General features: G+C 53.7%; 1 protein-coding gene across 2 annotated transcripts in view; it reads left to right on the top strand.

Annotated features, from left to right (window-relative positions):
* Window positions 1–1,085: 1,085 nt before the first annotated feature.
* The window catches only part of LOC122392658 (NPC intracellular cholesterol transporter 1-like), a 45,170-nt gene continuing 31,701 nt past the window's right edge, over window positions 1,086–14,554 (top strand). The window contains exons 1-2 of one of the 2 annotated variants that reach the window (XM_043387759.1): window positions 1,086–1,307; window positions 2,318–2,389. In XM_043387759.1, the coding sequence (XP_043243694.1) occupies window positions 2,339–2,389 (51 nt within the window). In that variant the 5' untranslated portion in view covers window positions 1,086–1,307; window positions 2,318–2,338. Of the gene's footprint in view, window positions 1,308–1,745; window positions 1,765–2,317; window positions 2,390–14,554 lie in introns of those variants that run through there. The other variant, XM_043387760.1, reaches the window with a different exon arrangement.

Here is a 14,554-nt window from a genome sequence, read left to right as displayed (position 1 = left end):
AAGCTAGTAAATCCTCGAAGCGCAAAAACCAGCATCATCTTCGCTACTATTAACATGGAGCGGCCATGGTGCTTTATCTTCAGAACTTCGAATTATCTTCTGTTCACCTCCATACAGCTGAGTAAGAGGCACTGGCTGGGCTGACATTGGACAGATATGGATATGTGATTACTGAGGGGCGAGGGCCGATGAGAATAGAATTTGAGCTGGAGGCTGGACTGAAGCGTAGAGGGTCGTTATAAGTTGATTGATCAATGATTAAAGCCCGCAATGGGAGTTTGTTTCGGGATATCATAGTGCTCGTACGCAGTTAGGTATTTTGTAAAGGTATTTTGGCTTGACTGTTAAATCACCTATTACCTATCTAGCCAAGCCAGTAAAATTGGTCTGGGCCGTATTTGGGCTCCGGCGCTCACTCCGGCCGAAGTACGGGCATGGTCTTGAGCTTGACACACGATATCCCAGAGCTAGCCCGCACCATAGCCGAACTTATGAGGATCAGCCGTGTCCTACCTCGACCGTACTTCAACCTCGGTAAGCCAGAGCAGCTACGAGGCAGCCGGACCTGACCGTACGGCACGTCGCGGCAGGGAGCCGGACTTGGCGTTACGAAACCTTACCAACTCTCCGGAGCGCTACGGCAAAGACTGGCTAACCGGAATGGAGCCATATCGGTCCAAAACCCCTGGTTCGACGGCGTTCCATTTATTCGGGCCCAAATCTGGATAGAGAATTATAATTCTATATAAGAAATATTTAAGTACTTTTGCTTAGTAATAGATGAATACTTATTATTTAGTGATAAAACAGTACATACAGGGATTCCTTTCACGTCAGCCATTTTGAAATCCTAACAAAAAATGACGTAGGTGCACGGTAATTTTTAACAAAAAAAGTGTAAATTATTTTTAGTGGTCTAAAAGTACGATTATTACAAGACTCTAGCACAAATTTAATGTTTTATTTATGTATATAGCGATATCATAGGTTTGAGTTTTAAAGTGAGGTAGGTATTGTTAAATTTGACGTCATTTATTTCAAATGTTCATATTGGGTAGTTTACGAGTAAGCTGCTATGCGCACTGCGCATGTTTAGTCGCAGTTGTGTGCCCGGGTGGTGCGCGTCGGTTTGCTGCGGTTGCTCGGCTCGCGAGTATTTGGGCGTGGCTGAGAAATCTTCTTGATTTTCTCGTTTTTGTTTTAGATTTATTTTGAACACTCCTTGCTTGATTTATTGCTCCTCTTGAATGCACGTCTAAAGACACCGCTGACGTAGTCCGGGTGTGTTCTGTTGGGAAACACTCAGGGTAAGTTATAGCAAAATTTAAGCTTTGTCTAGTTGATATGGCCATTTTGATTTCTGTTCAATTTTGGTATTCATACATGCTCATTAATCCATCAAAAATAAATCAAGTGAAAGTTGTCCTACACTTTGATGCGCATAACGTGATGCAGCTGAATTGCGTGATTTGCGTAATATCGTTCTAGAAAAAAGTTATTACTTATATAACTTCTTTAATATTTATTTAAAAGTTGATAAAATTTTTATATTAATTAAAATTTTGTATGGAAAGCATATAACAAAAATGTAATGTCGTTTCATTCTAGAACGATAGAACGCAAATCACGCAAACTTGAACTTGCAAAAAAAAGCACGCAGAAAATGCATAGTGTAGCCAGGCCTTATCTTATCTGTCTTCAAAAGACTTTAAATTTAAAGCATTTTCCAAGTCAATTTATGAAAATAAATATCACCAGATCAATGTGTGTGTAGCTGGTTTCCTATCAAGATCGACATTGATGTCGTTGGCGAACAGCTGCACCTTATAGATATTCATTATAGCTGATACAAATAGGTTTTTCTGTTTTGTGTGTGTTCTTTTTTAATTGGACTGTTATTATTTCCATGCATCATTCTCTGACATGATACTAAATTCCAGCTATAACCCACATCAACATGGGCAGTGGGCACAGCCACACTTTGGCATGCCCAATGCACATACTGATACCAATACAAGGCTTAGGTGCAATGTTGGAATTGTCATTTTCAGTCCAGGTTCAGGAGGATAAAATCTGTATTCTTATTATTCTTTAATCTGTATTCATCATTATTCTTATTATTCCTCTTATTATTCTTATTTTTTAACTTATTATATATGTATAGCCTTCCAAATCTCTTGCCAAATTCAGTGTGCCTTCAGTTATTGAATGCAGTGATGAGAGCACAAACAAAGAGCACATTTTGCAGCTACCAAACAGTGTCATTGCCTTGGGAGTGATGTAATGTTTCTCTACTGATAGCGTTCTTATTTTTCAGGCCCTACATAGTGCTGCAGCAATGGACAAATCAGCCAGGCTTCTGGTGCTGCTGCTTTCATCTTTCCTGGTGGTGAGTGTTTGTCCCAGTACGTGGGCCCTTAATTGGGCTTTCAAAGCCTATATTGTGTTGCATTGCAAGTGCATTAGTATGTGACACTGAATGTGAATGTAGTGTGACTGCTTCCTCCATTTGGTGTGTCTGACTGGCTCATCATAAGACTGCTCTGTTCATTTTTCTTTTCTACTGTCTGCTAATGCTAGAGTCTAGCTAGAGCTAGAGTCTATAAATACCCACAGCCTGATGTGACATGCTTTAGAAATCGCCCTAACTGCTGCATCTTTCAATTTCACTCCGTAAATGCTTGTGCACGTCGTTCTTGTCCTTCTGAGGAACACTGCTTATACCGGCCGTGTGAGACGCTGCTGGACGCCGTTACCACCGTTACAGTTGGTACGGTATAGGCTGGATATGGGCTCCTATGGTCCGCTGTAGTCTACCATGGCCTGCTGTGGATCACTGTCATGGCTCACTCCAGCTCGCCGTTGTTCGTTGTGATATGCTGCTCTTCACTCTACTGTGCTGTGGACTCAGTGGAGCTTTACGCTGTTCTCTGTTGCGTCGCGCTCCTCTCCGCTCTGCTAATCTGCTGGGAGCTGTGCCTAAGTACAGTGTTCCCCTGTTCTCCGTTGTGATGTGTTGCTGTGACGGGCTTCCCTGTGTTGCGCAGCGGACTCGGTGGAGCGTTCCGCTGTTTTCCGTTGTGTTGCACTGCGCTCCGCTCTGCTGTTGGGTGGACTCTGTGGAGCGTTCCGCTGTTTTCCGTTGTGTTGCACTGCGCTCCGCTCTGCTGTTGTGTGGACTCGGCGGAGCGTTCCGCTGTTCTCTGTTGCGTCGCGCTCCTCTCCGCTCTGCTAGTCTGCTGGGAGGTGAATTCAGTGAAGCGTCCGCGGCGGCCAGCGGTGACGGGCGGTCGGAGAAAGGTCCACCGAATGCGTGAGCACCGCCGCTGGCGACCGTAACAGATGGTCAGGCTGGGCACATATCAGAACGACAGAGGTTTTTGAAAGATCTCGTGATAAGTGTAATCGTCAGGATAAGTGGTATGCTGATTTCCACAAGAAAAATTTGACATGGGTGTTTTGCTGACATCAAAGTGGAACGTCATGGTACAGCCCTCTGCAGACTGCGTGGTAGGTATTCTTGTTTTCGACAAAACCGGGAATAACGCGAATGCTTATGCTATTGGCCACTCGGGAATCGTAACAGCAAGATGCGCTAGACTCCGTACCTTAGATTGGGCTTATCATGTCTACATTTTCCATCCAGTTTGGCAACAAAACCCAAAAGTTTATATTTGCCCCCAATGCAATTTTTTTGCATTTTGTTGCCACACATGGCGCGTATACTTTGTTTAGTGATCGACCCAATGGAAGGAGTGGAGCTTGGCGCATCCATGTGCAATGATTTCTGACCGACTGATAACATAGCCTTTGGGTTATTATCCGTATTGTGGAAAAAGGAATACCTACCACGCAGTCTGCAGAGGGCTGTACTTACCTATTTTGTCCCGGATCCATAGGATGTCACAGCAAACAAGATAAAAAATCACTCAGCCATGAATTTTTTTGTTCCGATCAGCGGTATTCCATCGAAAAGTTTGAATCGAATTTTTGACTTCAAATAGTTAGGTTCAAAATACTTCCAAGGTAATCAAATTCAACAACTACACAGCCTGAAATTACAGATGTGAGCTGATTTGTCCCAAATCAGAGGGCATCTCTGTTTCGGCGCCGCGTCTCAACTTCTACCCTCGTTGTTCGTTTCAGTTTGCAGTAGTTTTAGGGCCTTGGTTTCAGCCTGTTATAGTTACATTGCAAGTGTGAAGGCCCGGCTCGCTGCAGCGCTCTCTGTTGCGGGGTCAGACTAGGCGATCGTGCCTCAGTTTACCACTGTTGCCGAGCGGTGTGACGGGTTGGATCGGAGCCGATCGGCTGCTGGGGACCGCCGGTAGCCGGCTGTGTGCGCCAGGTGGCCCAAGTGGGCCGCTGTCTGTCGCTCATCGGACGTATGGCCGGCCGCCGGCTGCCGTGTGTCGGTTTTGTGCTGGATTCCCCGGCGGACAGTGACAGACGGACAGTTAGCTCCTTCCTGATGGCTTGTGTTTAGGGGCGACGGCTCCGTTCTGGCCGTCGAGGGTTGTCCTTTGATGACCAATCGGGGAGTCCACGACTGCCATCAGACCCTACAAAGATCGTCGACCCGCGGCCGCCTGTTGAGCCAATCGTGCGCCGCGCTCCGCCGATGCTCTCGACCATTACACCATTACCCAGTTGCGAGTAATCGGCGCCGACGTCTGGCGGCATTCAACGGAGCTCGGGGAGAGCCCAGTACAAAAGTGCCACGGTTACTGGCATCGTTTTAGCCTTCATGGAAGCCTGAACGTGAAAAGACAATAATAGAGCAACTGTTGAGGCCGCTGCTCTTGTATTATGTATTACAGTCGACCTCTGTCTTTATCATACATTTATTAGAATTTCATGTTCCCTGTAATCCACGTTGCGTCACTGCTGAATACCCTGCCATTGCCAGTGCGTCTGATGAGACCCATGGCGTTGTGGCCTGCCGACCCGCCCATTGCCGGCTGGCTGGCGTGCTCATCCGCCCGGGGTGCGTGCCTCCCTGTCGATGTGTGCGCCTCTGGAACGGTGCCGAGGTCAGCCAGCTGCCGACCGGGGGTCAGGGCCGGCCGCCTAGCCACCGACTGGCCGTTGGTCGCGCATCGACCCGGCATCCAGACATACCCACGGCGCTGACACGCGGTCCGAAATACCCATGGCTGGTGACGTGCTATGTGTCTGGCCGGCCTGCGGAGCCCCCCGGTGCCGGCCGATACACAACACTCCGCCCTCGCCGCCGGCTGAACGATGGGTTATACCGATGGTCAAACCATGGACAACAGCCGCGGAGGGACTTCGCGCTGGCAGTTGGAGACGCCAGCTGCACTGCGCTCTACCCTTCGCCTCTAAAACATCCCTCGGGCTGAACCACTAGTGATTTACGCTAGCTGGGGGTGACAATAATTGTACCTCTAAAGGCAATCCCTTAGCCCATTTGAAAGGCGACCACCGTTGTGGAAACATATCTACAAAAACTGGTGAAGGGAGTGTACGGCACCCGCTTGTAGAAGGGATTTTGGACGACGCCGAGGCCGGTCGTCGACCAGTCTGAGGGAGGGGGAGTGAGAGGGGCGGTCACCGTGGCGTGTCGGCCAGGCCGTGTCCTGAGGTCGGGCTTGTCGGTATCGATGTGACAACGATCGATCGGCCGCGCCATGACCGACGGGTCGATGGGGCGGCCGACGGGCCGAGCTGTGGTTACCGGCGCCGTCCGTGGTCGCCCGACAGGTGACTGGCGCCATCGGGAACGACCATGGTATCCAATGGGTGACCGTAATGCCTCTGGCTGCAGACACAGGTGCCAACCCTGGTACTCTTGGAGGGACATCTCTGCGGGTCATGGTAGGCTGACTGAGCGATGACCGCTGGGTGTCGTTCTCTGCATGTCTGACCTTGGTCCAGGTCATTCATGTGTGCTGAGTGGAGAGAGGTATGACACACAGACGCCGTACTGAGCGACGCTGCAGCTGAGGTCACCTGGCCGCAGCAGGCCGGCGCCACAGCTGCCGCCTCAGGTGACGCGATGACGCATTGTCACTACCGTCGCGTCACCGAGTACCGGCTGTAGCGGACTCGCGCACAGGTGCCGGCCGGCGGGCGGCCCCCGGCGTGTGACGGATCTCGCCGTAGGACGCAGCCAATACACGGGCCAAACCCGCCGACAGAGGCCTGGGCCCGTTGGGCGTTGACTGACCACCTCTGATGACGTCAGCACCTCCGGTGTCGGCGTGTTTTGGCTGGCGACGGTAGAAGTGGGCCGGCCATTTGTTGGACGGCCTGCCAGGTTTCGGACGCAGTCCTACAGGTCCCGGGCGGCCTATCACAGAGAGCTGTGGTCGGGGATGGGCCGCAGCTGGGGCGCAGTGGGGTGGTTTCCCCGGACGGCCGAGACTGATAAGGCAGACTTCTGTAGATCAACTGCCAGACTGGAGGCGATTTGTGAGGCTGCCGGTTGGATATACTGGCCAGACGGGCTGACCAAGTCGACAGGGCAGATCCCGCGACTCTGTGGCGACCTTGCTCTACTGGCAGAACCGCACCCACACGTGACTGTCTTGGTGCATTTCCATCTGACCCATAATCGGCCCGGTCGGCGGCGACGCTTCCTCACGCCGTCCCCGTCCCCGTTTCCACCAGAAGCGGTACGGAGCACGAGTGTGTTCGCAACCGATCTGTGGCCTTCCTGCACACTCACACTGTCGCTCCGATCAGGCTGATTTAGCACGCGCGACGGCCTACTGCTTGACTTCTTGTCTACTTTCATCGGCAAGGGGGGTGACTTCATTCGGGCCGTCCTCCGTCTGAACACCGATCCGCAGGGCCCAGAAACGACCAGGGAAGCAGTCTGTGAATAACATGTCGAGTTTTCGTTGTGCGATATACATTACGAACATACGTGCGGCACAGGGAGAAGTCACTGGTCGCATGGTTCGAGTGGGCTGCTATACCGAAGTTGGCTGTGAACTTGGTAAATGTAGGATATGTCGGTTAGTAATTTGGTATCAACCTCGGTAAGCGGTTTTCAGGTCGGAACTGCGTGGGCGTATCAGTACTCAGTAGTTAATATCGGCGTAGGTTTACATCAAAACTTGTCGAGTTGAGTTTATTACGCGGTAGCGAGATGTGAGTTTGATATGCATCGTGGTGAATAGCAGCGTCTTGATGTAGGTACTTCAATCCTTGCATAAAGTGCTGCAATCTGGGTGAAGCATTCCCAATGCGGCCTATTTCTGCGCTATCTGCGCTGTGCCACGGCGCAGTGGAAGTAGTGCAGCGGATCGATGCAGTGTGGGTACACAAGATACCGCCAAATAACGAGGCCGGCGCCTGTTGCGGGTCAGGCTGAGCTGTATGTCTAAGTTGGACACAGTCTGAAACCAAAACGCGCCTGTTTTTCTCTTGTTTGGAGGTCATTGCATAGAGATGACACCCCATCCGGACGGCAGTTCCCGGTTCGCGTTTCCTGTGTTTACTGCCGGCCGAGGCTGCAGGCAGTATCGCGGGCAAGTTCGGCCGTCCGTCCGGGTTATGTGGGCGGCCGGGGAGACATCTGAAATGGCTGGCGGCTGTGCGGTGAGCGCAGGACCACAAGGCGTGTCGCTCGACCCTCTGAGCCGCCGCTACCGCCGCCGGCATCTGACCTTGGCGCGTGCCGGGCGGAGACGTCTGCCGGCTGTCGGCCGTCGTGCACGGGCAAGGTCACCGGGCCACCAGGTCGGGTCGGCGCTGTAGGACCCCGCCCGGTCGTCCGCTGCCGTGGCCGTACCGGTCGCCGTATCGGAGGCGCTATCAGTCAGTGACCGGGGCACGCTGCGTGACTGCGTGACGTCGGACGAGGCCGTCAGTCACTGTCGGTCGCTGTGAGAATGGACGAATTGTTATTTGCTCAGTGACCAATCCAGAACTTTGCTTAGGAAAGGCTCGAAATGATAGACCGACTAGCTTAAAAAAAAAAACATTTGAAATCCTTTGATATCCATTCGCCCAAAAACAGTCCCCGAGCCGGTCGTGTCTCTCCTCTGTCCACCGTTTCTCGCCCCCCTGACCCTCCAACAGGTTTGAGTGGCCGGTCAAATTCTCAGAACGGACGGTTAGAAGACGGACCTCTGGCCGGGGCCGCGGAGTCTGTCAGTGGCTATTTTGGGCGGCTAGTTGTGAATGGTCGCTATCATTGACAGCTACTAGCGGGCTGTCAGGAGAGCCTGAGATTAGTTCAGAGGTCGGCCGAGGACGGGTCGCGTGGCGGTGTTACGGGGGACGGAGTCTCGCTGGGAGGCTTCCTGTCGCCCATTGTCCCCAAAATGCCTGACAACATGCTGTCAACCTGGTGTCATTCAGCACGAGACGCAGCGTTCCGTTGTCTGAGCCGATGGCTACCGACTCAGTGGAGTATTTGGGGGATCATTGATCCATTTCGACGAGTAAAGCCATGTGATAAATACCAGATCGACACTTCGGTGGCGGCGGTGGACAGCGACCTCCGTTGTCCGTTTTCCCGGGAAGAATGTGGTCGCGTCCCTTGACCACGCCGCTTGAGGCGTGTCGGTGTGGAGCACCGTCCGGTTTGGGATTTATGTAAGCGCCGCCAGCTTAGCGTGATTGCCCAGGAAGTCTCTCTCCCCAAATGACGTGCCTAGGTAAGTTGCGATTTACTTAGATTCTGATGCAACGGACACCCACTAAACTCTGCTGTGACAAGTCACCTAGAAATTCTATCGAACACCTGTAGGCTTACGTTATGAGATCGTAGAAGATAATTTACCACCTTATCCGACGTAGCTACAAAAATAGCTTGCTGCTTTTTCGTTGCTAGGACGCTAGGTATTTTGGTGCAATATGCCTCAGCCTGGCATCAATGATCTTCCACTATTCTCTCCGTGTCCACCGTATGCGACTTTTCTGTCGAATCGGTAACGTCGCGCGCCTAGTGATGACGCGCTCCCACCGATTGCCGAATACTAGTCACTATCGGGAGTCACAGTCAGCTGGGAGGCAGGCGGCTGATATACACTGACTCACCAAACTACCAGGAACAAAGCAGCAATCGCAGTGACACTTGTGCGCAATACCCGTGGCGCTTTAGGGCGTGGAGAGCACTTCACTGGGTGAGAATGGGGATAGCTTTATGCAACTTAGCATCGACACTTGAGGGATGTTCTCGGCTGGTCAAGTGTCATTACCCTTTTTGGTGTTGCATTAAGCGCACCATTTTTAGTCCCTGTCATTTACCCCTCTATTAGCACGCTGGAGTTGTCGTTGAAGCATGATCTCCGTTGTGAAAATAGCCTCGACATTAACCTTCGGCATTAGACAGCGATGGAGTGTTCTGCTCCCGCCCCAGGGACTCTGCGCATCTGGCTGGGGCCTTTGTTGCACCCGGCTGCCGGTTGCCAGAAGTGTGAGACAGAGAGCCGGATCTGTTCTGTGGCACCGGTAGCGATCTGCAGTCTCCCTCCGCTCTCGGTCCAGCTGTTCATCCGTTCTCGGTCCAGCTGTTCATCCGTTCTATATTCACTCGCTTCATTTGCCTGTATCTGGGATGTCACAAGGTCAATGGATATGGATACTTTATTGAAATGTTCCACATTAAAACCTGGCGTTTACTGTCCGTCGTCAGTAGCACAGAATAAAAAGTTGTGATGATGAAAGCGACTTGAAGGATATAGCGGCCATCTCTTTCTTCTCTGCTGTCTGTCGTCTTTGCCTCGCCGTCGTTGTATCACTGCCACGTGCCTTTGGTCGTGCCGTCGCCCTCCGCCCTGTGGTGTCCCTGCCTTTATATTCTCCGTACGCCGCTGGTCTCTGTTTTCCGAGCGCCGTGTATCTGGCTGCCGCGTCTGCCCGGAGGCGGTAGACAGACGGCTATTTGCAGCTCAGTTACCGGGCTTCTGCTAACGGCCGACGAAGCTGCAGCGATCGATACGAGCTGAGCTGCCAGATACGGCACCGATTCAGGACCGGCGTCTGCTCGGCGCCAGATCTTGAGGCCTCAGCTGGAGCAAATCGAACGTGGAGTCACCAATGCTTTCATTTTGTCAGCTGTTATGGTTGGTTCGCTTGTTGGGGTCCTAGCACTTGAGGGTTGTATTCGATCTGCTCACGCGCTCATCCTTGTCACTAGCGGCATAGCGGGGTGGCTTGTATCTGGTGGTGGTGCTTATAATTCCAGCTCAACTCAGGTGAAGCCAGTGAGCGGCACAGGTCATATCCCAACACCTACGCAAACCATAACTGGCCACAAGAAGCATTTACTCAGATAGGAAATAAATTTCGGACCTACCGTCTTAATCTTCGTAATTGAACTAGTTGAAATTGCTTCAAATTACGCCGGTGTAATTGGGACGTGTTTCCAGATTTCGGTTTCACTTTTGCGGCCGCGCAGCCGCAACATGCTCACTACCTGCACCCCGTCCTGTTCAGTTCCTGCCGGTCCGGTTTTCTCGATTCACGTCAGATAAACTGACATTGCGTACTCGCACTTTCAGACGACTTTTTCTGGATTCGCGATATGCTCGCTCGCCATGCAAGATGATTGTTTATAAGGGCAGATCGTGGCAATGACCTGCTGCGTGTATGTATGTGCCATCACTCCTAGTCCTAGAGGAATCCTTGCGGATCTCCTCTGCTGTATTTCTAAAATCCCATTGACCTGCTCCAGTGCATCTTGGTCAGTCTGACCACCCACATTCTTAATACGTTCGTCTGTAACTGGCAGTGGAATGGCCCGTGCACTCCAAGCACGTGACGGCACGCTCTCAGTAAGCCTTTTATATGCCTCGAGATCACGTGACCTACCGCCAGTTCTCCTTTGGACGGCTTCATTGGACGGAGACAGACGAACGGCAGCTGTGGTGGTGGTGGGCCCACCGTGGGCCATGTCAGCCCGGTCGCCCATTGACCTTGGTAGGGCGACATGATCGATACCGATGGCAGGGCTCGTGACCGTGAGGTCTGCGCCGGGTCGACGCTGGGTCGACGCTGGGTAAGGGGGCGGGAACGGTGGCAAATAGCTCGGGAGCGGGGCAGGGTGGCGGTGGGGGTGGGGTGATAACATGGCAGAATGGCCAGATTAATTAATTACTGGCCAGATGCTGTAATTTTGTGAAAAGAAAAGCCGCCCACTGTGATTATTTTTATTTTTAAAAGGCGCTCATAAGTTTTACCAGCCACGCAATAAAGCGTATGTGTGAGAAAATTCTAGCTAATGTTTCTTCCACATCGGCGTCTTTGCGCGTAGCTGGCGAAACTCAGCTGCTTCTCCGTCCCTGTCTCTGGAAACTGCTGTACCCGAACACTGCAAGTTTGCATATGACTTGACGACATCCAGAAACTTCACTTTCCTGTCACATCTCCACAACCCCCTGGCCCGGCTGGCCGACTTTAGACGAGATAAGCGCCCAGCGCTGCACTCTTTGTTTGGCCCGAACAGCCCATACACAGGACCGCCACGGGTTCCTGGTAAGCCGCCGCTCAACCGAAAAGTTAGGATAGGGTGACCGAAAACAAAGGGATAGGACTGGGCACGGCTCTGACCGCGGCTTGGAGCAGTGAAGAGAAAGTCTGCGTGCCAGCGAACATTCCTCGTGCCTCTGTGGGGTGAAGGTCGGGGCTGTTTTCCGCGACTGAAATTCGTCAACACCATTAGGCGGTGTGACGTCAATGCGAAAAACACCCTGATAAGACCCTTCCCTGCGCCGCCCCACACGTTCCAGTGCCGATTTGAACCGGGTCGGAGGGCGGGGGAGTGGGTCGGACTAGATAATAGTGGTTCTAGAACACTCCAGAAAGCGACCGCCGGATTTGGACCGGACCGAACTCCCCCAAAGCGGAGATGAGTCCTCTCTGACGTCACTGAGTGTAGGCTCGACCGTCCGGCCTTCGTGTCGACAAATACAGTGGACTGCCTGGAGTGGGGAGGAGGCTCGTCTGGGGACACGGCGCCGCTGTTTACTACGTGTCGCGTGGGGTGCGCTGGTCATGTGGAGTGTGTGTGATGTGATGCGTGTTTGACGGAGCCGTCTGCTCAGTGTCTCCGTGATCTGGAGAATGTCAGAGCATGGACGGCGGTCGGCGCCCTCTGAGCCGGCGCTGGCCATGTGTGCCGGACTCTGGTGGTCTGGTGTGGAAAGGTCACTGTTCACTGTTCAGTCATAGGTCAATTGCCGCTTAGTCATTGGTCATCCACAGCCAATCATCGTCCAGTCACGGGGGTGACACCGTCAGTCACTGAATTCAGACTTGTGGCTCACTCATCGCTGGACCATCGGACGGTCGTCGCCGACCACCAGGCTGGTGCCGCCACGCAGCGGCACCGCGCTGGGCGTGTCGTCTCCGTCGCAGTAGCCGCTACGTGACGTGCATGGCCCGCCGATGGTCCTCTGATGTGGCCCCGATCAGCTCAGACGTGACCGTCAGACACGGTCAGTCAGGTCAGGGTCAACGAGATTGGTCAGCTCTTGAATTGGACCTCTGCCCGGAATATCGACATCAGTCTGTCCACTGCGGTTCAATCCGTAATTATTTCGGACGAAGACTCCACAGGGCTCGCTGTTTTCGGGGAAATCTATCGGTTGGCTACCGGCACAGGGCAGTCCCATGCATATTGCATAGGTCTATGAGTTCAGTGAGAGTCTGCGAGGGTCGGCCACCTCCAGGAACTTGTAAATAGTCGAGCAATTTTGCCCCGAGCCGTGTGGCAGATGTGGCCGGTAGACCCGTTTGATGTTGGTGGTCCGGTCCGCGCGGCCGACGCCGGCCGCTGGCAGGCTGCCCGCTCCTTCCGGTGCCGGCGGCGGATGACCGCTGTCTGATGGATGTGGCGGCGGCCGTGACCTGCTGACCGCTCCGGTCACCCATGCGTGGCCTCCCCATCCCTCCCCCCGGCCACCCGCCGACCCGACCGGCGGCATCGAACGGACAGTGTGAGACGGTCGTGAACCGGCCGCCGCCCGTCCGACCTGACAGAGGGCTTCGATCGCTGCGCCCGTCGGCTCCGCCAGGCCAATCTGTATGACGTCACGCGGCGATGACGTCATTGACACACGGTAACGACCGGCGCCTAAGGGGGGAACGGGGGGGGGGGGTGAGGACGGATATATCGGGAGCCGGAGCGGAGGGACCATGAAGAGACCGTTTTGTAACAAACAGCAATATACCCACGTAGCATGACGTAGCGCCACGATGCTCCTGTGCTCAGTCTGTGACGGCTGTTGACTGTTGTGCAGTTCCCACTCGCGACTGGAATGCCCACGGTGGACACGATATCGTGCAGCGAAAGCCGGTGTAGTTCGGAATTTCTTCGGACCACATCATTACCGACCGGTCGCCAGTCGGCCGACGGCTTGTCTGCCGTAACTCTCCGAAATGCTCTCTGGCGAGTGGTGGCGTAGACCACAGGGCCCCTCGTTTTCCGGTGCCTCCAGAGGACGCGGAGTTAAACCGGTCCTTCCAATTACGACTACCGCCTCAGGAGCGAGCGTTGGAATGTCGCGAGATGGCTCGGTTGATCTCTCTCAAAACCCGGGGCTTGGACGGCGTATGGATGTGAGGCGTTTCCGCCGCTGCTACGGCATAAACGTGATGAGTGGCGGCGTGCGTTCATGTGTGGTACGCGGGCCAGGGCCAAGGTCGGAATGTGCGCCGCCGGCAGACGGACGAGGCCCCGCCGGCTGACGGACGATGCGACGGTGGTGGCGACGGCACTGCGCAGTTCCAGTACAGTACTCCTGAACCATCAGTGGGGCCTCTCACGCGTCTGAATGGCCGCCTCCCACTCAGATGCTAAAGATTGGGACCGGGAAGCCATCGCGCCAGTTTAGTGGCGATGGCGACACGTTGTCTCCACGCGCCCCTGCTGGAAGTATGGTCCACCGCCTGCCAACCCCCACAACCGTAGCATCGTAATCCACGCTGGAACCGTCGTGAGCGCATTCTTACCTGTTGCAGCAGCCCCGAGAATGACGTCCAATGTATTTTGTAACATCATTAATAATGCATGTGCTGTCAACTGAGGAGTCACTCCATTGTCAACGACAGCCACATTCCCGTCAACCACAGTATTGACGCAGAGGTAAACACGCAAAGCGTTTCGTATTTCTGTCATATTGGAGCGTCTTAGTTAGTATCGCGAAACAGCTCAGTCAGCTCAGAGAAAAACAGCTCAGTCAGCCGCAGGTGCATCCGTCTGCCTGTCGCCATGCTTTGGGTTTTTGGTATGACTGGATTTCTGGTGTGCCTGTCATTCCTTCTGTAGTTCCTGTCCGTTCGGCCCGTCCGTAGCGCCGTCGCTCGGCCTCTGGGCTCTCAGGGCTGGCTCTCACACCCGCCCGGACCACGGGTCCGGTCCGGTCCGGTCCAGTCCGGTCGTGTCCGATCCGCTCGTTACGCGGCCGGTCCGGGCTGGGTCGGTGTCACCCGGCCATGGCGGACCGGTGTGAATCAAACAGAGCTGGCGAGCGGAGAAAACTGTGAGCGGCCCGGCCCGGTTGCGTAGCCGCTGACGGTGAACGGACCACTGTCACCGTTACAAGTCACTTTCGGAGCCGCGTGTCACCCCCAG

The sequence above is a fragment of the Amphibalanus amphitrite genome, unplaced genomic scaffold (genome assembly GCF_019059575.1).
Source record: "Amphibalanus amphitrite isolate SeventyFive unplaced genomic scaffold, NRLGWU_Aamphi_draft 000496F_arrow, whole genome shotgun sequence".
NCBI lineage: Eukaryota > Metazoa > Arthropoda > Thecostraca > Balanomorpha > Balanidae > Amphibalanus > Amphibalanus amphitrite.
This window is presented reverse-complemented; position numbering and strand designations above follow the sequence as displayed.